Source organism: Saimiri boliviensis, chromosome 9, assembly GCF_048565385.1.
Source record: "Saimiri boliviensis isolate mSaiBol1 chromosome 9, mSaiBol1.pri, whole genome shotgun sequence".
Classification (NCBI taxonomy): Eukaryota; Metazoa; Chordata; class Mammalia; order Primates; family Cebidae; genus Saimiri; species Saimiri boliviensis.
This window is the reverse complement of record NC_133457.1, coordinates 62,354,753-62,380,328: the sequence shown is the minus strand read 5'-3', so window position 1 is coordinate 62,380,328 and position 25,576 is coordinate 62,354,753. Positions and strand designations below refer to the sequence as shown.

Here is a 25,576-nt window from a genome sequence, read left to right as displayed (position 1 = left end):
TTGCAGTGCTAAAACTTAAGTTTATATGTAGCCTTCTTTAATGTGTTTTAAGTATCGTAAACAGAAAATTTATCTAAGTTCTAAACTTTTGAGTAAGCGTAAACATAGATTGCTTACTCAATGTCTTCCTTAGGATAAAAATTAAAGTTACTGCCATTTTGTCTTATGTTAAACTGGAATTTTTATTTCATTTTTCATATGTTTATTTTTAGGCTTCAAACATCACTCAACTTGGAAAACTCAAATTAAGATCACTTTTTTTCTCCTAAAAAAAAAAAAAATCAGCTTGCTAAGCATCTTTCCTGATTTTTATCTTTGTTCTTTTCTAGTTGGATGAAAAATCTGACAAACAGTATGCTGAAAATTATACAAGAGTGAGTATATAAATTCCTAAGGGAAATTATCAAGGTCAGTTAAACTTGTTATCCGTGACTTGTTCATTATTTATTTTACAACAATTGGTCTGTAGCTGCTCTTCCTCCCTTCATCTATTTCCTGTACTTGACCCTCCAAAATTCCTTCGAAGTTAAATCATGTGAGGCCCTGGGAGAAAAAACGCGCTGCATTTTATTTCCTTGAATGTCACCTCTTTAGCTTTTATCTGCTTTTTAAATTTTGATTCTTCTAGAAATTGATCCTGAGAAGAAGCCAGTAAATACTGAATGTGAAGTTTCTTTAGGAATGGTGGTGACAAACTCTGAGACTTTGTCTTCTTTTATATATAAATTGTTTCTTGAAGTAAAATATTCCTTTCTAGGATTTGCTTTATGTTAAAGTCTCTTTCTTCTGAAAGTATTTTTAGAAAGTCAATTAGGGAAATGATTTATCAGAATTAATTTTCTGCTATACCCAAGAAAGATAAATTAGCTCTGTCCAGTAGAAATATAATGCAAGCCACAAATCTGAACTTATATGTAAGTTTAAATTATCTGGTAGCCACATTTAAAAAGTAAAAAGAAACAGGTAAAATTAATGTAGGTAATATATTTAATCCAAATATCCAAACTATTTCAACATATAATCAATATTAAATTACTAGGCTGGATTCAGTAGCTCACACCTATAATCCCAACACTTTGGGAGGCCAAGGTGGGTGGATCGCTTGAGGTCTGGAGTTCGAGACCAGGCTGACCAACATGATGAAACCCTGTCTCTACTAAAAATGCAAAGAGACAAAAAAAAAAAAAAAAAGCCAGGCATGGTGTTCCAAGCCTGTAGTCCCAGCAACTCCTCAGTCTGGGAGGCTGAAGCAGGAGAACTGCTTGAACTTGGGAGGTGGAGGTTGCAGTGAGCCGAGATCTTGTCACTGCACCCCAGCCTGGGCAACAGAGCGAGAATCCACCTCAAGAAAAAAAAAAAAGAAAGAAAACTAATAAATAGAAAATTATTAATGAGATATAGTTTATTCTTTTTTCTACACTAAGCCTTTAAAATCTGGTATGCATCCTATACTCAACTCTCAATTTGGACTAACCACATTTCAGGTGCTCAGTGGCTAATTGCAAGTATATCGGACAGCACAGATTCATGCTGTTTATTAATCAATAGCGTAATCTCACATTTAAACTAATTTTGGGAAGAACAGTCTACATTCATAGTAACATCCAGTGTTGCTGCTCTCCAGTGCAGATAGTGTCTTCATCTTTATCAGCAAAGTATTAGAGAAAGAAGAGATTCATAAGCAGTTCAGAAACTAAAAAGGGGAAGTGCTGATTGTCATATTAGTTATAGAATTCTAAAACTGCTTTAATCTGATGTGCTCACTTCAGTGGATAGCAAAGATAAACTTAGAAAATAAACAACCCTCATAAAAACTGTTTTCTTTTTGGTTATGATGGTTATGATGAATTCTAGATTCTGATAAGGTATTTGTGTTAATGAAATTTTGCTTAGTATGCTTAGGCCTTTCCCTGGATACCTCTTCCCACAAAGCCAATCTAAATTGACCATTGATTACACATGATAACTTATTCATCTGAAGGCCACATTTTCCCCCAACCACCCTGCCCTGTTTTTAGTTTTCACAGCAAACATATTTTTAAAGAAATGAGACTTAGAGGTGTCATATTTCTCTTTGTAGCCTTCATCTCGAAATTCTGCCTCAGCAACAACCCCTCTAAGTGGAAACTCATCCAGACGAGGAAGTGGGGACACCAGCAGCTTAATAGATCCGGACACCTCATTAAGTGAATTACGGGTAAACTCAAGTTTTTGGTTTTCTTTTTAAAGGCAGTTTTTTGACTTCTTGGTAATATACTATAACTTTTAACCTTTAATGTGACTTGGTAGAAATAAGGAATATGATTCTTTTTAAAAAAATTGGTACAGTTCAAATTAGTACAGTTAAAAAGTGTGACTCAGGTGTTTCAGAGTTGAAAGGAAGGAGATTAGTTAATTCTTTTTTGTGTCCTCTTTCCTGAAAATTTGATGGTGTTGGAATTTCTGCTAATTTACAAATGCCAAAAAAAGCACTTTGTAATGTACTGCATATAAAAGTAATTCTCTCAGAAACAACTGGTCATGTTTTAAATGGAAAATGTGTGTGTGAACAAAGAACTAGATTGTGGGAATTATTAGTCTTTTGAGCCATGATGGTATTCAGCTGCTTGAATATGGTTATCTCTCAGTTTTTCATACTAATAGAAGTGCGATAATATTTGGGTAACAGAACCTGCTATTTGTGAGGCAAGGTGTAGTCAGAGAAATTGCATTCATTCATTCATTCATTCAACATTTATTGAGCACTTGACCTTGGAGATTTAAGCAGCAAAACATGTTCTGGCCTTAGGATTTCCCTGTTTCATAGGGAAGACAAACTGATAAAAACCAGGTGGTGTTATACAATAGTAGCAAGAATAGGGCGATTAAGGTAATTAAGAAAAGCATCATCTAAATTGGACTAGAAGAGATAACAAAAGGCTTTTCAGAAAAGACAACTTGGAGCTAAGGTTTGAAGGAAAAATAAAAATTAACCAGGCAAAGAAATTGAAGGGGGAAGTCTTTCTGAAAGAGATGCATTCAGAGAACCCATAAAGTTAGCTGTATAGCAAAGTTGCCAGAGGGTAGGATGAGGAGTGAAGAACAGTACTAAGAGTGAAGGCTGGAAAAGTAGTGCAGGGTCAAATCACAAAGCATCTTGTATTCTAGCCTGAAAGGAATTCAGTTTTACCCTGACAACTATGGGATGTTAAACAGGAGAGCAATACTATCTGCTTTGTATTCTTAAAAAATAACTTTGACCACAGTCAGAGGAAGCATTGCAGGCCAGAAGAGCAGTAACTCTGTGGTTCAACCGTGAGGATGAAGTGAGCAAGTCAAAAATGTCAGGGGAGAAAATGTAAGAAACATGCTCTGGAGTGAATATGAGAGACCAGGAATTGGTTGGGCAATAGGTAGGGAGAGAGAAATTTAAGAAAATGTTTTTAGCTTTCTTTTAAAGATGAGATTGATTATTTATTTCTTTGGTTGAGTGAACCAGTGGAGAGAGAGGATGAAGGTTGAAGAAGGAAAGAGGGTGACTGACAGATCAAAGTGCCTGAGAGGGTGAGAGGAGAGTCCAGGACTTGGATGGATGGGTTTGCCTGGCCTGGAGGTCCCTCTTCACTGACACAGTAGACGAAGTAGGACAGGTGGTGACTGAGTAAGATTGTAGGTGGGGGCTGGTCTGAGTGCAGTGGTGTTTACAAGTAATTGATCACAATCAGTTACAGATTTCTTTGTTCCTTCTCCCCTTTCATTGCTTCACTTGACTAGCCTTAAAAAAAAAATTGGCAGTAAGATTGGAAAAGGAGTCTGACTTGTGAAATGGGCTACTTGTGGAAATGGGCTGCAGGTTAGGGGAGGATGGAGAGGCTTGCCACAGTGTCAGAGAAGGAGAGCACCTCGGCCAGCATGGCCGTGGCTTTGAAGGTATCAGTATTAATTGAGCTCTTACTAGCTCTTACTGTGCACCAGACATAAGTGCCTGGGTGGAAAGTTGAATAAGTTGCCTTTAGGTGTGCGACATTCTAGTGGAAAAAAATGATATGAGGACAAGGCCCTCCACAGCTTTAGACATAGCTTGCTTTTGTCATACTACATGTTGCTTGTTTTTCTTCTTGGAGAGAATGACCTTCTTGAAGGGACTGATATTTTGTATCCTATCATTTGCCTCCTAATAGGTCCTTCGTAAATGTCTATTAAATGAATCAAGGAGTAAAAGAGAGTCAAACCTCTCACTGGAGAGGCAGTGAAGGGAGCAGGGAAAGTTTAATACCAAAAATGTGTATGATCAGCCTGTAATAATTGATCCTGCTTATAATTGCAGAATTGTATTTAGGGCTCTGTGCAGTTATATTGGACATAAATCGAGCATTCAGAATAGACCTTATATAACAAGGTCAGGCATGAGGGAAACAGTATTTTCCGTTTAAAATTTGACCTGTTTCATGTTTCTTATAAGGATTATGGTAACATTTGGAGCAAGTGCTTTTCTCATCATTTAAATGGTATCTATTTGACATTTTGTTCAAAATGTTTGTGCTTAACTTCCCTCCCTTTACTCCCTCTCTCTCTAGTTAGTTGTGGCCAGTAACTAAGTCATTGAAAGAAAACTTTGTTCATATTCATTTATTGTATTTTTTAAAACTTATGTATGGATCATTAAAATTTTCTGCCTCTTATTAATTTACTGTATATTTTACTAGTTCTAGGTGAAGCATTATACTTAAAAATTTAAAGTGATTTATAAAGTATTAAAAATTGCATGATTTTAAGTATTATAATTTATACAGCTTTTTCCCTTATATATAGCCCTGTCTCCATTTGCTATGCTGAATTTAATGCCAAGAAAATATTTAACTTTAGATTGATTACTCTAGACCTTCCCCCAGTCCCACTATCCCCTGACCTGTTTGCCCCTTTCAGTGGTTGGGAGTGGGAGTTATGTTTTTGTATTTTGATTTCTTTGCTTTTTGTCTGGAATATACAAAAGTGAGTCATGTTTCATCTGAATCCTTTGTGATTTAAGATATGTTTGTGCATGGTTTTATGCAATGGTTCATTCCTATGTCCTGCAGGATATCTATGACCTTAAGGACCAGATACAGGATGTAGAAGGGAGATACATGCAGGGGCTTAAAGAACTAAAGGTATCAGGGCCCATTCTGCAGCCCAAGCATGCTCTGTATGCAGAAGTATTGGCAATGGTGGCTTTGCAAGTTCTGTTAACCTACTGCACATAGCTTTACTAACAGTGTTTGTCTTTCAAGCATGTGCTTAACCTGCAGTGCATAGGAACGGTGAACTTTCAATCTCTGCTTATGTTTAAATATGTAGTACAGTTTTTTTTTTTGTTTTTTTTGTTTTTTTTTTTGAGATGGAGTTTCGCCCTTGTTACCCAGGCTGGAGTGCAATGGTGCGATCTCGGCTCACCGCAACCTCTGCCTCCTGGGCTCAGGCAATTCTCCTGCCTCAGCCTCCTGAGTAGCTGGGATTACAGGCACATGCCACCATGCCCAGCTAATTTTTTGCACTTTTAGTAGAGACGGGGTTTCACCATGTTGACCAGGATGGTCTTGATCTCTCGACCTCGTGATCCACCCGCCTCGGCCTCCCAAAGTGCTGGGATTACGGGCTTGAGCCACCGCGCCCGGCGTAGTACAGTTTTTGAATATTCAGCAGAAGCTATCCTTATATATATATATTTTTTTTCTTTCTTTTTTTTTTTTTTGAAATGGAGTTTCGCTCTTGTTACCCAGGCTGGAGTACAATGGCGTGATCTCGGCTCACCACAACCTCCGCCTCCTGGGTTCAGGTAATTCTCCTGCCTCAGCCTCCTGAGTAGCTGGGATTACAGGCACGTGCCACCATGCCCCGCTAATTTTTTGTATTTTTAGTAGAGACAGGGTTTCACCATGTTGACCGGGATGGTCTCGATCTCTTGACCTCGTGATCCACCCGCCTTGGCCTCCCAAAGTGCTGGGATTACAGGCGTGAGCCACCGTGCCCAGCTAAATTTATTTTTCTTATAGAGACAGGGTCTCACTATGTTGCCTAGGCTGGTCTCGAACTCATGGCCTCAAGCCATTCTCCTGCCTTGGCCTCCCAAAGTCCTGGGATTACAGGAGTGAGCCACCATGCCCAGCCTCCTTTACAGTTTTGAAACCTTGTAAAAATACATGCATATCCCTTGTGTCTTAACCATACAACATTAAATTGGGCAAACACCTAAAAAAAATACTAAGAATATTTTTATTGAGAATTGGACCTCAAAATTCTTCCATGCTAAATGAAAAAATGTTGCATATTTCTGTTACAAAACTGTCAGTATTAAATATGGGAGGAAGTAGCAACTGAGACATCATTATTATAAATATGCCCCCTGGAGGAAGAAACCTGAAGGCATAAGGCCTGTATTTTCTTTTGGGGGAGATTTTCTTAACCTATAGGTCAAAAGGGATGACAGATCTAGTGCCTTAAAGAATTTGGAGGTAACGCCGGGCGCAGTGGCTCAAGCTTGTAATCCCAGCACTTTGGGAGGCCGAGGCGGGTGGATCACGAGGTCGAGAGATCGAGACCATCCTGGTCAACATGGTGAAACCCCGTCTCTACTAAAAATACAAAAAATTAGCTGGGCATGGTGGCTCGTGCCTGTAATCCCAGCTACTCAGGAGGCTGAGTCAGGAGAATTGCCTGAACCCAGGAGGCGGAGGTTGTGGTGAGCCGAGATCGCGCCATTGCACTCCAGCCTGGGTAACAAGAGCGAAACTCCGTCTCAAAAAAAAAAAAAAAAAAAAAGAATTTGGAGGTAAATTTAAATGGTCTTTATCTTTTCCCAGAAAGGATGACTAACGTTTTTCTGTATTAATGTGTGAGGCAGACAGTTTAGTTGTAAATAGCATTTGGGTATCATGCTCTTCTTTTTCTTATTCTGAAGTTCAAGCCTCCTATTATGAAGAAACCAAAAGTTTATTTGAACACTTGTATGTCCTGATTTGAATCAAAATACACACTGCACGCCAGGCACAGTGGCTCATGCCTGTAATCCCAGCACTTCGGGAGGCTAGATGGGTGGATCACCTGAGATCAGGAGTTCAAGACCAGCCCGGCCAACATGGCAAAACCCAGTCTCTACTAAAAACAAAACATTCACTGGGCATGGTGGCAGGCACCTGTAATTCCAGCTACTTGGGAGGCTAAGGCAGAAGAATTGCTTGAAACAGGAAAGTGGAGGTTGCAGTGAGCTGAGGTTGTGCTTTTGTACGCCAGCCTGGGTGACAGAGCTAGACTTTGTCTCAAAACAAACACACACAGAAACAAAAAAGCAAAATACACACTACACCTCTAAAAAACCAAAAAGCAAGACATTCAGAAAGATGACTCAGGATATATCCAAAGGACAAAGTATGGACTTCATGGGCAAGGCTTTTGTCATCCACCATGGCATGATTTGAAGTAGCCCAGCTATCGTACCCCTTCATGCAAATGGTATGACTTGAAGAAACAGTAAGACTTAGGACCAACAAAGGTGAGACCTCCAATAGGAAGTACCCATGAGGGAAGTGTGAAAGCTGCTGATAGAGCAGCATGCGTTTTTCAGTAAATATCAGAAGAATGATAGACTTAGTTGATATTCTCATTTAATCTTGCTTCTTTAATCTTTAGAATTTGATCTCTCTTTTAAGGTTTTAGAGATACAACTTTTAGAAATATCTTGGCTCAAACAAATCCAGTACATTGAATTAATATGCTTATATTGAAGTCATATGTGTAACAGTATATCAGGAAAGCAATCATGCGATTCAGGGGCATTCTTACTGTCATTTTACTTTATTTAAAACATTTTTTCCTTACATGTTAGAGCTACCATTAATTTACTGCATTCTTTGAAGAATACAGAACAGATTAGATTTGAGATTTGAACAGAGGAGATCCCTTTTTCTAATTTATGCCAGAGTATAATTGAACTTGACTTCAGATTACATTTATCCTTAACACTTTGAAGTGGGAAAAACCCCACAAAAATAAAGAAAAATTGTCTGATTGGTGACCAAGCATGGTGGTGTGATGTATCCTATTGAAGAAGGATGTTGGCTCATTGCTTGTGACATTGCTCTTATTATGTTTGCCTTTGGGATGCTCTCAGCTACTTTCTCCTCTGTCCTTCCTTTTATCAGGAAAGTTTGTTATTATTGCTAATGCAGTATTTGCCCATGGTGTACTAGTATATAGTGTGTGCTATTACCCAGAAAATGTAGTAAAATACGAATTTTAAAATTTAAGTGATCTATTTCATAAAAGATTAATGTTTCTGTAAATCAAAGGATTAAACCCATTAACCCATTTTAAAAACTATTAAAATCAATACCTTATTAAATTTAATCAGAGAGTTATAGCAGTAAATAACAATAGTAAATCTATAGTGACCGAAAGCTTTCCAAGATAATATTGAAAAAAGGCAAGCTATAGAACAAAATGTAGAGTATATAATTTGTATTAAAAATATATATGAAGTCAGCTGGGTGCGGTGGCTCACGCCTGTAATCCCAGCACTTTGGGAGGCCAAGGCAGGTGGATCCCGAGGTCAAGAGATCGAAACCGTCCTGGCCAACAGGGTGAAACCCCATCTCTACTAAAATATACAAAAATTAGCTGGGCGTGGTGGCAGGCACCTGTAGTCACAGCTACTTGGGAGACTGAGGCAGGAGCATTGCTTGAACCCGGTGGTGGGGGGAGGCGTTGCAGTGAGCCGAGCTTGTGCCACTGCACTCCAGCCTGGTGCCTGGTGACATAGCAAGACTGTCTGAAAAGGAAAAAAAAAAAAAAATACATATATATGAAGCCAAGGGTATATATTTTATACTATAAACAAATGGGAAATGGCCTGAAAAATACTTTACCAAACCAATAGTGCTTGTGCCTCTGGAGGGAGCATGGTCAAGGAAGACTTTTGCCTTATCTATATCATTTATTAAAACTCCAATGAAAATCTTGTGTTTTGCTTGGGTACTTCAAATTTTTTTTCTTTTTTAGAGACAAGGTCTCTTGCTCTATCACCCAAACTGGAGTATAGTGACCCAGTCATAGCTCATTGCCACCTTGAACTCAAGCAGTCCTCCTGCCTAAAGCTTGTTGAGTAGCTGGGACTAAAGGTGTGCACCACCACACCTGGCTGATTTTTAAATTTTTTATAGAGATGGAGTCTTGCTATGTTGCCCAAGCTGGTCTTAACTTCTAAGCTCAAGCAGGCCTCCCTCTTGGCCTCTCAAAGCACTGGGATTACAGGCATGGGCTACCGTGCCTGGCCCCTGCTTAGGTACTTTTAAAGCAGCTGTTACTTCAACTGATAGATAACGTTTGAGAATTATTGAAAATATTCTGGGCCAGGTGTAGTGGCCATACCTATATATAATTTGTATTAAAAATACCTATGAAGTCAAGGGTATATATTTTATACTGTAAACAAATAGGAAATGGCCTGAAAGATTCTCTACCAAACCAGTAGTGCTTGTGCCTCTGGAGGGAGCATGGTCAAGGAAGACTTTTGCCTTATCTATATTATTTATTATAATACCATTACTTTGGGAGTCCAAGGAAGGAGAATTGCTTGAGCCCAGTAGTTTGAGGCAGCAATGAGCTATGATTATACCACTGTATCCAGCCTAGGTGACAGAGTAAAGCCTTGTGTCTAAAAAAAATAAATAAATAAAATATTGTTGAAAAAGTTAGATTTACCTCTTCCTGACACTGACCAGCCTCAAGTGACTTAGCATCCCTGTCAGTTCTCTCGTGTAAAATGGGCATGATGATAAATAATACCTACCTGTTGGAGTTACTGAAAGGATTAAACACAATAAGGCATGTAAAGAAAATGTAAATATTCATTATTATTATTAGATGTTATGATATTAGTCAGGAACCCACCATTCAAGAAAAAAAAAGTTTAACCTTAAGAAAATCTCATTTATATATAGATGGTATCACATATGAATGTATATTTCATATATGGGTCTGAAATAGGCACTTGCAGGCCGGGCGCGGTGGCTCAAGCCTGTAATTCCAGCACTTTGGGAGGCCGAAGCGGGTGGATCACGAGGTCAAGAGATCGAGACCATCCTGGTCAACATGGTGAAACCCCGTCTCTACTAAAAATTCAAAAGAAAAAAAATTAGCTGGGCGTGGTGGCGCGTGCCTGTAATCCCAGCTACTCCGGAGGCTGAGGCAGGAGAATTGCCTGAACCCAGGAGGCGGAGGTTGCGGTGAGCCGAGATCGCGCCATTGCACTCCAGCCTGGGTAACAAGAGTGAAACTCCGTCTCAAAAAAAAAAAAAAAAAAAAAAAAAAAAAGAAATAGGCACTTGCTTCAATTTTATTGGTTTTAAGTTTAATTAAGGACTTCTAGAAAGTGCTGTTCTTTTTTTTAAAAAAATTATTATTATTATTACTTTTGAGCCACCGCGCCCGGCCACAAAAAATTATTTTTTTTAAACAGGGTCTCACCATGTTGGCTCAGGCTGATCTACAACTCCTGGGCTCAAGCAGTCCTCCCACTCTGCCTCCCAGATTGCTGGGATTACAGATGTAAGCCACCACGCCTAGGCAGTTTTTTTTTTTTTTGAGACAGTCTTACTCTGTCGCCCAGGCTAGAGTGCAGTGGCACAATCTCGGCTCACTGCAACCTCTGCCTCTCGGGTTCAAGCAATTCTCCTGCCTTATCCTCCCAAGTAGATGGAACTAAAGGCTCGTACCACCCCACCCAGCTAATTTTTTGTATTTTTAGTAGAGATAGTGTTTCACTGTGTTAGCCAAGATGGTCTTGATCTCCTGACCTTGTGATCTGCCCACCTGGGCCTCCCAAAGTGCTGGGGTCATTTGAGGTCGGGAGGTCGAGACCAGCCTGGCCAACATGGTGAAACCTTGTCTCTACTAAAAATGTAAAAATCAGGTGGTAGGAGCCTATAATCTCAACTTCTCAGGAGGCTGAGGCAGGAGAATCACTTGAACCTGGGAGGCTGAGGTCGCGGTGAGCCGAGATTGCACCACTGCACTCCAGGCCAGGTGACACAGTGAGACTCTGTCTCTAAATAAATAAATAAATAAATAAGCATTTAAGTAAAACCAATTCCTAATGGGTATCACTCTGAATAAGATTAAGATCACTAAAATACCTTGACACTTCCATTTAAAACCGTCTTTTGTGGTCTACTGTTTAAAGGAAGATGACATTGCATACATTTTATATCTTATTTATTGTGTTATATATTTTGTGCATGCATCTAGTACTTGAGCTATCTTAAATTCTGGTGTTCATGTGGTTTTATATGGGACTGAGTTGTGATGAGGACTTTTTTCTGCTATTACCCTCTCAGATGGATAATTATTCTGCATTATAGTAAGCTACATTTAGATATATTTAGAGCACCATATAATTGACTTTACTTATATTCTTTGTTTTGGTTAAATTTATTTCTAGCCTGGGTGCAGTGGCTCATGCCTGTAATCCCAGTACTTTGGGAGACTGAGGCACGCGGATCATGAGGTCAGGAGTTTGAGACCAACCTGACCAGCATGGTCAAACCCCGTCTCTACTAATAATAATAAAATTAGCTGGGCATGGTGGTGCACTTCTGTAATCCTAGCCACTCAGGAGGCTGAGGGAGGACAATCACTTGAATCCGGGAGGCGGAGGTTACAGTGAGCTGAGATCGCGCCACTGCACTCCAGCCTGGGCAACAGAGCGAGACTCCATCTCAAAAAACAAACAAACAAATTTGTTGTTTCTAATCCTAGTTTAAATCTTGCCTGACAACTCAATTCTGGTTTATGGAGCGTAAAGTGTGTGTGGCCAGGCACGGTGGCTCATACCTGTAATACGCTTTCTGAGGCCAAGGCAAGGTGGATAGCTTGAGCCCAGGAGTTTGAGATCAGCATGGGCAACATGGTGAAACCTTGTCTCTGCAAAAAAAATTAGCCAGGTGTGGTGGCACGTGCCTGTGGTCCCAGCTACTCAGGAGGCTGACGTGGGAGAATCACCCGAGTCTGAGGAGGTTCCAGCCTGGGCGACAGAATAAGACCCTGTCTCAAAAAAAAAAAATTAAAAAAAAAAGTGTGTGTGTGTATATGTATGTATTTTTATTTTAGATGTAATTCACATTCCATAAAAATTTACTTAAAATTTTAATTCAGTGTTTTTTTTTTTTTTTTTTTTAGCATATTCACAGAGTTGTGCTACTAGCACCACAACTCATCTGTAGAACATTTTCATCACCCAGAAAAGAAACCCAATCACTAACTTTGTCTCTAGAGATTCACCTATTCTGGAGATTTCATACAGATGGAGTCATACAATATGTGATGTTTTGTGATTGGCTTTCATTTAGCATAATATATTCAATATTCACCTATGTCATAATAACTCTCAGTCTTTTTTTAATGGCTGGATAGTATTCCACTATATGGATTTGCTGCATTTTGTTAATACATTAGTCAGTTGATAGGCATTTGGGTTGTTTATACTTTTTTGGCTTTTATGAGTAATGCTGCTGTGAACATTTGTGTACAAGTTTTTGTGTACACATATCTTTTCAATTCTCTCTGGTAGTTTGCTGGGAATAGAATTGCTAGGTCTATGTTTAACATTTTGAGGAACTGTCAAACTGTTCTCCAAAGTAGCTGCACCATTTTATGTTCCTACCAGCAATATATAAGAGATCTGGTTTCTCCATATCCTTACTAACACTTGTCTTCTGTATTTTTTGCTCTAGATTATAGCTATCCTAGTGAATGTGAAGTGGTATCTTATTGTGATTTTGATGTGCATTTTCCTAATGACTAATGATGCCGAGCATGTTTTCCTGTGCTTATTTGTCATTTGCATATCCTCTTTGGAGAAATATCTATTCAGGTCCTTGCCCATTTTTAAATTAATTTGTGTGTCCTTTATTGTTGAGTTGTAAGAGTTGTTTATATATTAGTCTGCATATAAGTCTTTTATCAGATGTAAGACTTACAAATATTTTCTCCCATTCTATGGGTTGTCTTTTTACTTTCTTTATTATATCATTTGCAGCATAAAAGTTTTACATTTGGGCCAGGTGAGGTGGCTCACGCCTGTAATCCTAGCACTTTGGGAGACTGAGGCGGACAGATCACAAGGTCAGGAGTTTGAGACCAGTCTGGCCAACTTAGTGAAACCTCATCTCTACTAAAAATATAAAAAAGTAGCCAGGTGTAGTGATATGTGTCTGTCATCGAAGCTGCTCAGGAGCCTAAGGCAGGAGAACTGTGTGAACCCATGAGGTGGAGGTTGCAGTGAGCTGAGAAAAAGTTTTTTGAGACAGAAAAACTCGCACTGTCACCCAGGCCAGAGTGCAATGGTATGATTCTCCTGCCTCAGCCTCCCAAGTAGCTGGGATTACAGGTGTGCACCACCACATCTGGCTAATTTTTTTTTTAATGTTTAGTAGAGACAAGGTTTCACAATGTTGACCAGGCTGGTCTCAAACTAACTGACCTTGTGATCCGGCCACCTTAGCCTCCCAAAGTGCTGGGATTACAGGCATGAGTCACAGTGCCCAGCCAAAAGAAAAGTTTTACATTTGGATGAGGTCTTATCTTTTTATGGTTTATAGTGCTTTTTGTTTGTTTTTGAGACAGGGTCTCGCTCTGTTACCCAGGCTGGGGTGCAGTGGCATGATCTCAGTTCACTACAGCCTCTGCCTCCTGGGTTCAAGCAATTATCCTGACTCAGCCTCCTGAATAGCTGTGATTACAGGCCCACCACCACGCCCTGCTAATTTTTGTATTTTTAGTAAAGATGGAGTTTCACCATGTTGGTCAGGCTGGTCTGGAACTCCTGACCTCAAGTGATCTGCCTGCCTCGGACTCTCAGACTGCTAGGATTACATACAGGCGTGCGTGAGCCACCACACTCCGCTGGTTTATAGTGCTTTTGTTGTATCTAAGAAAACATTGCCTATCCCAAGGTCATGAAGATTTGTTTATATTTTCTTTGAAGCATTTTATTGTTTTAGCTCTCACATTTAGATCCATGGCTCATGTTGAGTTAATTTTTGTGTATGGTGTGAGGTAGGAGTCCAACTTCATTCTTTTGTTTGTGGGTACCCATGCTTGTCTCAATACCATTTATTCTTTTCCCATTGAGTTATATGGACCCCTTTGTCGAAAATTAACTGATTTTAAATGTGAGAGTTCTGGGCTCTTAATTCCATTTCACTGATAAACATTTGCACCAATATTTTAAAAATTTATTTCCATAAATGATTACTTTTCCTATGTGAAACCTTTTTTTTAGCTTTAAAAAAGTCACTAAGCAGTAGTAATTACCAAATTAGATACAGTTACACACATACACACACAAACATGTAAGTTACCTTAGGTGGAAAAATTTGAGGTATATAACACTTCAGGCATTTTGTGGTGCCTTTTTTTCTTTTTTTTAACTTCAAAACTGTAGCTCTAGATCAAACTCTTTATTTTGTTTTATTTTAATTGATTGGTAGAGATAGGGTCTCGCTCTGTTACACAGGCTGGAGTGCTGTGGCACTATCACTGTTTCCTGCAGCTGTGACCTCCTGGGCTCAATCAGTGTTCTCACCTCAGCATCCCAAGTAGCTGGGACTACAGGTGGGCCTCCGTGTCTGGCTAATTTTTGTATTTTCTTGTGGAGACAAGGTTTTGTCATGTTGCCCAGGCTTGTCTTGAGCTTCAGGGCCCAAGATCTACCCACCTTGGCCTCCCAAAGTACTGGGATTACAGACATGAAACACTATGCCTGGCCAGGCTTTTTTTAAAAATACACATTTTTGTATTGCTTATTTAAACATGACTGAAATGTGGGTAATTGCTGGGAAAAAATATTTACCTTTATATCGACATTTTAATGCAGAACAGGAAAGTACTGGAAACAACTGTCTAGAAAGTGGCAAAATTCAAATGAGTATGAAGTTCACTTATGTAAAGAGAGGCCATATTCTGTGGTATCACTGCATTCTGAACACCACCAGTTTGTTATTAAAACTGTTAAGAGTAAAATTTCTGAAAACAGTGATTCATTTCATGACTTACAGATACATGTTGTTTGTACTTCTTTCATCTTTCAGAGGCTATATTGCTGCTTAATTTTGTTTTCTTGGGGAACAGAGAGCACATACTGTTCTTATAAAAGCATTATCGGCTTATTGTTGTCCTCCTGTTTCACGTGCATGTTACTAAACAAGGAGTTCCCCAAACCACTTGTATTTTATGAAAATGCATCTTTATGTGTTTGTGGCAGTGCCATAATTTCCTGTTATATTGCATATATACAATTAGCATATTTTAGATATCAGACTGATGAATTCAACTCTCATTTAGGAATCTTTGTCTGAAGTGGAAGAAAAATACAAGAAAGCCATGGTTTCCAATGCACAGTTAGACAATGAGAAGAACAATTTGATCTACCAGGTAGATACACTCAAGGATGTTATTGAAGAGCAGGAGGAACAGATGGCGGAATTTTATAGAGAAAATGAAGAAAAATCAAAGGTAATGCTTATCTACTATTTTCTCTTGGGACAGAAAACAAAAGCCTGCCACTTATAAAGTGATGGAAGATTGTGGCATACTTACTTAGGAATGATGTTTCAGTCAAAACTGAATGGCCCAAGGAAACTGAAAGAACACCATGAGGTTTCGGGCCCTGACATATTTTCCTTTTCTATTTTTTAAAAATTATTTTCCTAAGGAAAAGCTTATGTCTTCTGTTAAGTTTCTGAAAATAGAATAGACCTAAAGTTTTATCTTCATTTTTTATCTCTTAATCGGGTCAGTTACAGTGAGTTACTTACTTCTTCCAGTTATAAGTGGCTGGAACTCCCGCAAAGCTCCAAAGACTCTCAATAAAATGATTCATTCTTTTCTATGAACTTCTGAATGGTTCAAGAGAATTCATTTTCTAAATAATTGGATAGATGTCTTTAATCGGTTATTTTAAATCAGCAATTTGGAGACGTGGGTTAGAAATCCAAAGATGTTTTCTTTAGACGTTTGTAAGCTATAATGTTAAAATGTGCAGATGGAGAATAAAACTCATGCCCAAGACCAAGATTTGCTCTTTGACAACTGCAGAAAACAAATTGGGATCTTTTAAAAGCGTATGTTTCAGACTTTTTAAAGTATTGATGTCAGTTCAAGCAGAGGTCAAATGGATATTATTACCAGAAATGGATTGTTACTACATTGCTAATATAAAAAAATCCAGAAAATAATTTAGGAAATGCGTATTGGTAAATTATTAGAAACAACAATCTGAATTTGCACAAAACAAAGGGAGAGAAGCTGTTTATATAATGTCCAAGAGGCCAGCATTACTACCATAGTCTTTATAGGAATTTCTTTCCTTGAGGGCTAAAATGCCCATTCGAGCCTGTGTTTGGTCACATTCAAAAAGTGTTAGCCAGGTGTTTGGAGGACAGAGGGATGAATAGACCAGAGCACAAAGGATTTTTAGGCCAGTGATACTATTCCGTATCATATTATAATGGTGGATGCATGTTACTATGGATGCATGTATTGATACATTAGTCCAAAACCATGGAATGTACAGCACCAGGAGTGAACCCTAATGTAACCTACTTTGATGTAGGTTCATTGATAGAATTAAACATACCACTCTAGTGTGGGATGTTTATAATAGGGTATACTGTGCATGTATGGGGACAGGGAGTATATGAAAACTCTCTGTACTTTAAACATAATTTTGCTGTGAATCTAAAACTGCTCTAAAATTATTTAGGACTGGTATTTAGATGGTGAAGAAGAGGCTTCTAGTTGTTTTCATATTGGACTGACAGTGGCCTGTGGAAGACCATTATGTGCTGACAAAAGGTGGTTTCCTCTTTGATTCTTCTTGTAAACCCTTTGGGCCATTTTTGGAGATTCTGAGCCATCATGCTTTTCCTAGAGTCCTATGGAATCCTTTTTTTGCTGTCCCACACATTTTTTCATATCTCTTTTTGGCTCTTTGCCTCTATTAGACTAAAGTAAAATCTCATGCTAAGTATATAATGGTCAGTACTAAAATGAATTATCTTTCTATCATCTCAAATACTCTTGAGCATTTTTTAAAATAAAGAAAACCCTTATAATTAGCTATTTTAACCAACTTAGTTTTTCTCTTGGTTATTATAGAAGGTAATAGTTTTTTTTTAGTATGCATAGTTTTGTTTGTTTTGTTTTTCTTAATCTTGTATGTTTTTTTGGAGACAAGGTCTCACTCTGTAGCGCAGGCTAGACTGGAGTGGCAGGAGCATAGCTCATTGCAACCTCTGTCTCCAGGCTCAAGTGATCCTCCCACCTCAGTCTCCTGAGTAGCTGGGACTAAAGGCATGTACCACCATGCCTGGCTAATTAAAAAAATTTTTTTTATATAGAATCAGGGTTTCACCACATTGCCCAGGCTGGTCTCCAACTCCTGGGCTCAAGCGATCTCCCCCGCTCAGCTTCCCACAGTGCTGGGATTACAGTTGTGAGCCACCGTGATGGGCCTTCTTACACTTTTCAAACCTAAAATTTATTAGATTTTTTCAATACCTTGGAAATTTGCTTCACGTACCATGTTGCAGAAGACTTTGTGACAGTATCTCTTTCTAACATAGCTTTACTCCGAGCTCTCTCATTCTAAACAACTATTGCTTTGTACAATAGAATGTTATATTCAGAGATAAACAAAGAGGTCAGGCACTCTGGCGTGTATCTCATTACAGAAACAGGTAGTGAGAGTAGAGAAGGACCGTTCAATAATAATTATACAGTATTAACAAAATTTTTCTAAATGCCTTTAGTGCCTCTTGGAATTATAATAACTATTTTGTTTTATATTTTTATTTTATTTTATTATTTTTACAGACAGGGTCTCACTCTGCTCCCCAGGCTGGAGTACAGTGGCACAGTCATAGCTTACTTTGATCTCCCATCCTCAAGCGATCCTGAGTAGCTAGAACTGTAGGCACATGCCACCACACCTGGCTGTTTTTTAAATATCTTTTTGCGGAGATGAGACCTTGCTGTATTGCCCAGGCTGGTCTTGAACTCGTGACTTCAAGCAGTCCTCCTCCTTTGGCCTCCCAAAGTGTTGGGATTACAGACACAAGTCCCTGCGCCCAGCTCATTGTTTCTCTTTTAAAGCATAATCAAAAGACCATTTCATACCTGTAAAATTAACAATAATTCATATTACATATTCAATCATTTAAAATTTTAGCAGTTTCAAAATGCCATAAATGATTTTTCTTTTTTATACTTAAAAAAGTCAGGATCCAGATAAGTTTCACGCCTTGGAATTAGTTGATAAATATTTAAGTCTCTTTTCATGTATAGGTTCCCTTTCCCTTTTTTTCTCCTTGTAATATATATGTTGAAGAAACTGGGTTGCTTAATATTTCCCAGTCTTACATGTTGTCTGTTTTCATCCCCATAGTGTCTTTACCATGTTCCCCTGTCCTCTGTATGCTCTGTACATTGGTAGTAAGGCATAGAGACTTAATCAAATATAACTTCAGTTTTTTTGGAAAGTCTGCTTCAAAGATGATGTAGTTGTCTTCCTTCAGGAGGTCCAGATGTGTGGCTAGCTGTTATGCCATAGGTGAGTGCTTAGATCCTTTCATTGAATAGGGGCTGCAAAATGGGATGTTCTGATTTTATCATTACCAGTTTATTTATTTAATGTTATTTATTTATTTTGAGACAGAGTTTTGCTCTTGTTGCCCAGGCTGGAGTGCAATGGTGCAATCTTTACTCACTGCAACCTCCGCCTCCCACGTTCAAGTGATTTTCCTGCCTCATCCTTCTGAGTAGCTGGGATTACAGGCATGCACCACCATGCCCAGCTGATTTTGTATTTTTAGTAGAGACGGGGTCTCTCCATGTTGGTCAGGCTGGTCTCAAACTCCTGACCTCAGGTGATCTGCTACCTCTGCCTCCCAGACTGCTGGGATTACAGGTATGAGCCATTGCACCTGGCTTATTTAATGTTCTTTTTAAGCAACTTTATTGAGATACATTCACATACCATACAAATCATCCATTTAAAGTGTACAGTTCAGTGGTTTTTAGTATATTCATATATATGGGTAACCTTCATGACAGTTACTTTTAGTATATTTTTATTACCTCTCTTCCCCAAACCCCTCAGTTGTAATAACCACTGATCTACTTTCTATCTATAGTGTTCCCTATTCCTGACTCACATGAATGGAATCATATAATACATGGTCTTTTGTGACTGGCTGTTTCATTTAGCATCATGTTTTCAAGGTTCATCCATGCTGTACCTTGTATCAGTACTTAATTCCTTTTATAGCTTATTAATATTCCATTTTATGGGTATGCTACATTTTGTTTATCCATTTGTGCACTGGTGGACACTTGGGTTGTTTATACTTTTTCCTGTGAAGAATAATGCTGCTATAAACATTTGTGTACAGGTTGTTTTTTGAACATTTTTTTTTTTCTTAAGAGGCAGGGCCTTGCTATGTTGCCCAGGCTGGTAACTCCTGGCCCCAAGCAGTCCTCCTGCCTTGGTCTCCCAAAATGCTGGAATTACAGACATGAGCCACTGTGCATTGTCTGGACATGTGCTTTCCTTTTTCTTAAGTATATACTTGGGAGTGGAATTGCTGATTCACACGACAAATCTGTGTTTAACCATTTAAACAATGCCAGACTATTTTCCAAAGTCCTGCACCATTTTATATTCTCACACCAGTAATGTATGCAGGTTTGATTCTCCCACATCCTCACCAACACTTGTTATCTGACTTTTTTATTCCAGCCATCCTAATAGTTATGGTTTTGATTTACATCTCCCTGGTGACTTAATGATTTTGAGCATATTTTCATGGGCTTATTGGCTATTTGCATATCTTCCTTGGCAATATGTCTATTCATATCCTTTGCACATTCTAAAATTGGGTTTCGTCTTTTTATTACTGAGTTATAAGGCTGCTTGTATGTTCTAGATATAAGTATTTCATCAGATATATTATTTGCAATTATTTTCTCCCTTTGTGAGTTTTCAAAAAAAAAAAGGAATCGGTTGAGTGACTTCTTACAGTGACCAACTACTTTTCTCTTAAAATATTAATATGAAGTCATAAATTCAAGCATTTGATGTCTTCAGTGCATTGCAGCTTTTATTCTTTTTGATGCTAAAATTGTCCCATCTTTGGCTAATGTGAACCTCTTCAGGTTGATCTGCAAGTACTTCTGGTGAGTCTAATTGTTTTTGATAGATTTTTGCTTTCTGACAGATTTTCCAGTCTTACCTTGTACATTTTCCGCCCCAGACCTGGGATCAGCCATTTGCACAAGGAGCCCTAGTTCTTTTTTAGTGTGAGTGCTAGAGATGCTCATTGCCACTAGGTTGGACACTGTTTATGGGTCTTTTCAGTGAATACATTTGGGAAACATGTATGAAGTTTTTCTTTTGTTTTTAATGACAAAATATATTATGAGTTCATGCTGCCAGTTCATAACCTCTTCTGTCTTACATCTGTATCTTTTTTCCCCCCCACACTACAATTCCTAGTTCTCAAAGTTTCTAGAGATGATAGTAATTCTGTTACGTTCTGTTCTCTTTGCTTTATCCCAAGTTATGTAGAATAGCAATACCAACATTAACACTAACTATTTAATTACTGAAAATAGGCAAAAGATTTTTATTTTGTTTGATTTTGCTTTGCTGTTATTTTTGCCACTAGTCCTTATATGGCCAAACTATTGTTTTTAGAAGTTGCTTGAAATAGTTTCTTTTTGTGCTACTAATCGGATCTATAGGTAGGTTCACTGCATTTTATTTTCAATATTTAGGAATTACTTTTAAAATTATTTTTATTTTAAAATTTTTAATTGTTATAAAAAAACAAAATTTATTATCTTAACCATTTTAAAGTGTAGAGTTCAGTAGTGTGAAGCATATTCACATTATTGTGCATTAGATCTCCAGAAATTTTTCATCTTGCAAAATGAAAACTCTATACCCATTAAACAGTTCCCCTTTCTCCCTCCCACCAGCCCTTGGCAACTGCTATCCTACTTTCTGTCTCTGTGAATTTGGCTACTCTATGTACCAAATTCATAAGTAAGTAGAATCATATAATAATTTATCATTTTGTGACTGGTTTACTTCATTTAACATAATGTCCTAAGGCTCATCCATGTTGTAGCATGTCACAAGAGTTTCTTCTTTTTTAAAGCTGAATAATATTCCACTGTGTATATACTGTGTTTTGTTTATCCATTCATCTATCGATGGCCACTTGAGTTGTTTCCACTAGGAACTGCTTTTTAAATTTAATTTTGTTTTACAATTATATAGAATAGTTACATAGATCTTGAGTCAAGTTAACAAAGAAAATACATTTGAAGAAGTTAATCTTCTATCTCTGTCACTTTATCCCTGTTTTCTCCTTCCTTTAGGGAATTTAAAAATTTAATGGTTTATCTTTCCATTTTTCAAATCTCAAAAGATGTATCGGGTAGCCACTTTTAATCTAAAAAGATATATATGTGTGTATATATATATATTTATCATTCAAAATATATGTATTCATTATTCTCCTTTCTTAGAAAATGGTAGCATACTATTAATATAAATGCTGTTCTGCATCCATATTTTATCACTTTATGATGAATGTAGTATAGAGATATCTTGCTCATTCTTTTTCACCACTGCATAATTATTCCACAGTATGGATGTACCATACTTTATTCTACCAGTTCCCTATTAATAGACCTTCAAGTTTGTCATGTTTTGCTGTTAAAAATAGTCCTGTAGAAATAACATACTGCATAGGTCTTTTTGTATTTTGGCCAATGTATCTATGTTGAAGAGTGATATTGCTGTGTGGAAAGGTTTGTAGTTTTGCAAGATACTGCTGAGGTCTCCTCTGTAAGCTTCATACTATTGCATTCTCACCAAAATCTATGAGGGCTTGTTTCCTTCCCCATAGTTCCGTCCTGGAATATGTTGTCAAGTTTTTAACTTTTACTAGTGTTTGGTGAGACAAATAGTTTGTTTCCATTTCTCTTAGTATGAGTATCTTTTCATATTCAGAGTTATTTTCATTTCTTTTTCTGTAAACTGTCCATTTCTGTAGTTTGTTTTTCTATGCAGTTAGTGCTTTTTTTCTTTCTCATTTTAGAGATTCTCTGCCATTCAAAAGTTTAGTTATTTGCCTATGTATTTTTTGGAGACAGAGTCTTACTCTGTTGCCAGGCTGGAGTGCATTGGCACCATCATGGCCCACTTTAGCCTTGACCTCCCCGGGCTCAGGTCGTTCTTCCACCTCACCCTTTGGAGTACCTGGGACTACAGGCACATGCCACCAAGCCTGTCTAATTTTCTAATTTTTGGATATTTTGTTGCCCAGGTTGGTCTTGAATCCTTGGACTCAAGGGATCCACCTACCTCACCTCCCAGAGTGCTGGGATTACAGTTGTAAGCCACCAGGCCCAGCCCAAAGTTATTTATTTATTTATTTATTTATTTATTTATTTATTTATTTATTTGATGGCGTCTCATTTGGTCACCCAGGCTGGAGTGATCTCTGCTCACTGCAACCTCCACCTCCCGGGTTCAAGTGATTCTCCTGCTTCAGCCTTCTGGGTATCTGTGATTACAGGTGCCCAGCTAATTTTTTGAATTTTTACTAGAGATGGGGTTTCGCCATGATGATCAAGCTGGTTTCAAACTCCTGACCTCAAGTGATCCGCCTGCCTTGGCCTCCCAAAGTGCTAGGATTGCAGGCATGAGCCACTATGCCTGGCAAAGTTTTTATTTTTATGTAGTCTAGTTTAATGTACCTTTACCTCATTGCTTGTGGATTTTTGAGTCATTTTCTTAGTAAAGATTGCTCTACTCCTTGGTTACTTTTCTTTTAGTTCCTGTACAGTTCGTTCTCCCTTTCCTTCCCTCTTCCCCCATTCACTCCCTGACTTTCTTTATGTACGCCTCTGATTGATTTGGAATTTATCCTGGTCTGTGGTGTGGGGTATGGTTCCAATTTTATCTTTTTCCAAATGGATATCCAGTTATCCCAACATTACAAACTTAAAAGTCTTTTTTTTTTTCTCATTGATTTGAGATGCTCCTATTTTTGTTGTTTTTAAATATATTTGTATATGTAAATGGGTCTTTTCCTGAATCTTCTATTCTGCTCTCTTGGTCTATATTCGTGTGCCATAACAACATTGTTTTAATTATAGAAACTTTATGTTTTACTATCTGGTAAGGCCGGTGTTCTTTTTCAGTATGTATTTTTCTGGCTACTTTTTCTTGTGTTTTTCTTTCAAATCAACTTGCCTTGCTCTGATGAGAAAATTAAAACCTGATGGTATTTTTATTTGTACAGCATTAAATTATAGATTAATTTAGGGAGAACTGGCATTTTTATAATGTTGTGAGACTTTTAATCCAAGAAGACAGTATGCCTTTCCATTTATTCAGTTGTACTTCTCTGTCTTTTGGGAATGTATTTTATAATTTTCCTCATATAGGTTTTTGATATATCTTGTAAGTTTACATGTATATATTTGGCTTAATATTGATTTGTTATTCCTTCTTTAAATTTTTATTTGCATCTATGAATGTTACTGAATTGTATATGTTATTTTATAACCTATTACTTTACTAAATTATCTTTTGTTTATAATAATTTTGCCATTGATTAGTTCAGGTTTTCTAGATAAATAATTACACAGTTTTTCTAAGTTACTATTAATCAGGAGTTTGGGCATGTTTCGGGAGGTCATACTTAATCTGTGTGTTGTATTGTATGTTTTCAAATTTCTTGTGTGCCATGACCTGTGTAAATGATATCATTTGTTTAATAACAGGAGTTGGAAAGGCAGAAACATATGTGTAGTGTGCTGCAGCATAAGATGGAAGAACTTAAAGAAGGCCTTCGGCAAAGAGATGAGCTTATTGAGGTACGCATGTGAACTGTGGAAATACTTAATTTTGACAAAAAGGAGTTGAATGGGGTGAGGATGTGTGTGTTGGGAGGGAAGGAGAATTAAGATGCATCAAAGAGTTTACTGGTCTCTTTGCATTTCACTGTACACTAAAATTTTTCAAACACAAACCAGATCATGCTTAAAAATTGATACTATAAATCCTGTAAACATTACCCCCCTTGGGTAGCAGAAATTTTTGTGTCTCTTATTCCTCAGCACACTGTTTCTTAAAGGTATCTTAGGAAATGGACAAAGGGAAAAATTAGAGGGTAACATTATTCTTTGGAATTAGTGAATGCATGATTCTTGGGGAATAAGTTTGATTTTTCACTCAGGTAGATACATTTCTGAGGTGGCTAAATGAAAAAAGAAGAAATGTCAAGGTACCTTCTGTACAAAAAAGTCATGAATGGCTAGTCTGAAAGTTCAGGTTTCTGCAGGCGAAGGGACGCCCACATTGTGGGCAGCATCTTAGGAATGGAGTGAAGCACCGCACACCAGGAACTCTTTGACAGCATTTGTCCTCCTTGTAGGCCCACTCCGTTGCACACATCTTCTTTCTTTAAATGTGCTTTCCCCTCTTGAGATGATGCTTTCACATAAATATGGAAATAAATTTGAGGGGGTATCCTGCCCACTCTCTAGTGCTGGCTATCAAAGGCTTCTATTAATTTAGTGTTGACAGGCCAGAGATGTCAGGAAGCATAGATGTTAATGGTCCACACTCCTGGCTACTCAGACCCTAGCCTTTCTTTTTCTCTCCCTCTTTTCCTCTTTCCCCTCAGAACTACCTCTTAATCTCTCTCTCTACCAATGACTTTTAAAAAACCATTTAATAGAGAAAAAGAAATGACTTTTTAAATTTCGAAGATTGGTGTTTTGTCATTATTAAGAATAATTGAACATACCCAGAATTTGTGGATTTCAAGTGCAGATACAGATAACCTTTTGGATCTATCAGATTACATGTGAAGTTAAATTTCTTAGTTTTTCTCCATATGAGGTAGGAAGCATATTTTCCAGAAGCTGTATCCTGCCAGTATTTTTAAATAATGTGAAATTCTTTCCCTTTTTGTTCTTATATCTTTTTGTGCCAAAATGCCAACCATTTATTTCTTTTTCTAATTAAAACATATACTTTCCCACTTTTATGATTTCATAAAATAAGCCTGCTTTGGGAGCTGCTTCTCAGATTCAATAGCTTAAGTTAGGGTTGGTAAAGTGTTCTAGTTTTTAATTGTAATTGCATTTAAGAAGAATATAATGCTTGATTTCTATAGTTCACCACTGTGGCTTCTTTAGTAGCTTAGATGCTAGGCATACAAATTTTGAAAACTAGTTTTAGAGGTTTTTTACATTTAGAATTAACATCTTTTAGATGTTAGTATATATGGTTATGCTGAAAGACTTTAAATATTACAAATAATGCTTTTTGGTCTTTGGAATTGAAAATTCCATGGTAAGGTACCTCATGTATGAGTAGGGAAAGAAGGAGATGATAATTTACCAATAATGCATAAGAAGAAAACTTGTTAAGCGCCATTGCTTAATTGGAAAGGTCATTTACGGATTGCTAAATGCT

At 37.7% G+C, this 25,576-nt stretch overlaps 1 protein-coding gene across 28 annotated transcripts in view; it reads left to right on the top strand.

Moving 5' to 3' along the window:
- Positions 1–25,576, top strand: part of LRRFIP2 (LRR binding FLII interacting protein 2) — a 137,130-nt gene that overhangs the window by 87,189 nt on the left and 24,365 nt on the right. For 21 of the 28 annotated variants that reach the window (XM_039461911.2, XM_039461908.2, XM_039461906.2 and 18 more), the window contains 5 exons: positions 330–374; positions 2,081–2,197; positions 5,058–5,129; positions 15,355–15,525; positions 23,875–23,967. In XM_039461911.2, coding sequence (XP_039317845.1) covers positions 330–374; positions 2,081–2,197; positions 5,058–5,129; positions 15,355–15,525; positions 23,875–23,967 — 498 coding nt within the window. The remainder of the gene's footprint in view (positions 1–329; positions 375–2,080; positions 2,198–5,057; positions 5,130–15,354; positions 15,526–23,874; positions 23,968–25,576) is intronic. The other 7 variants (XM_039461912.2, XM_039461910.2, XM_039461907.2 and 4 more) reach the window with 1 other exon arrangement.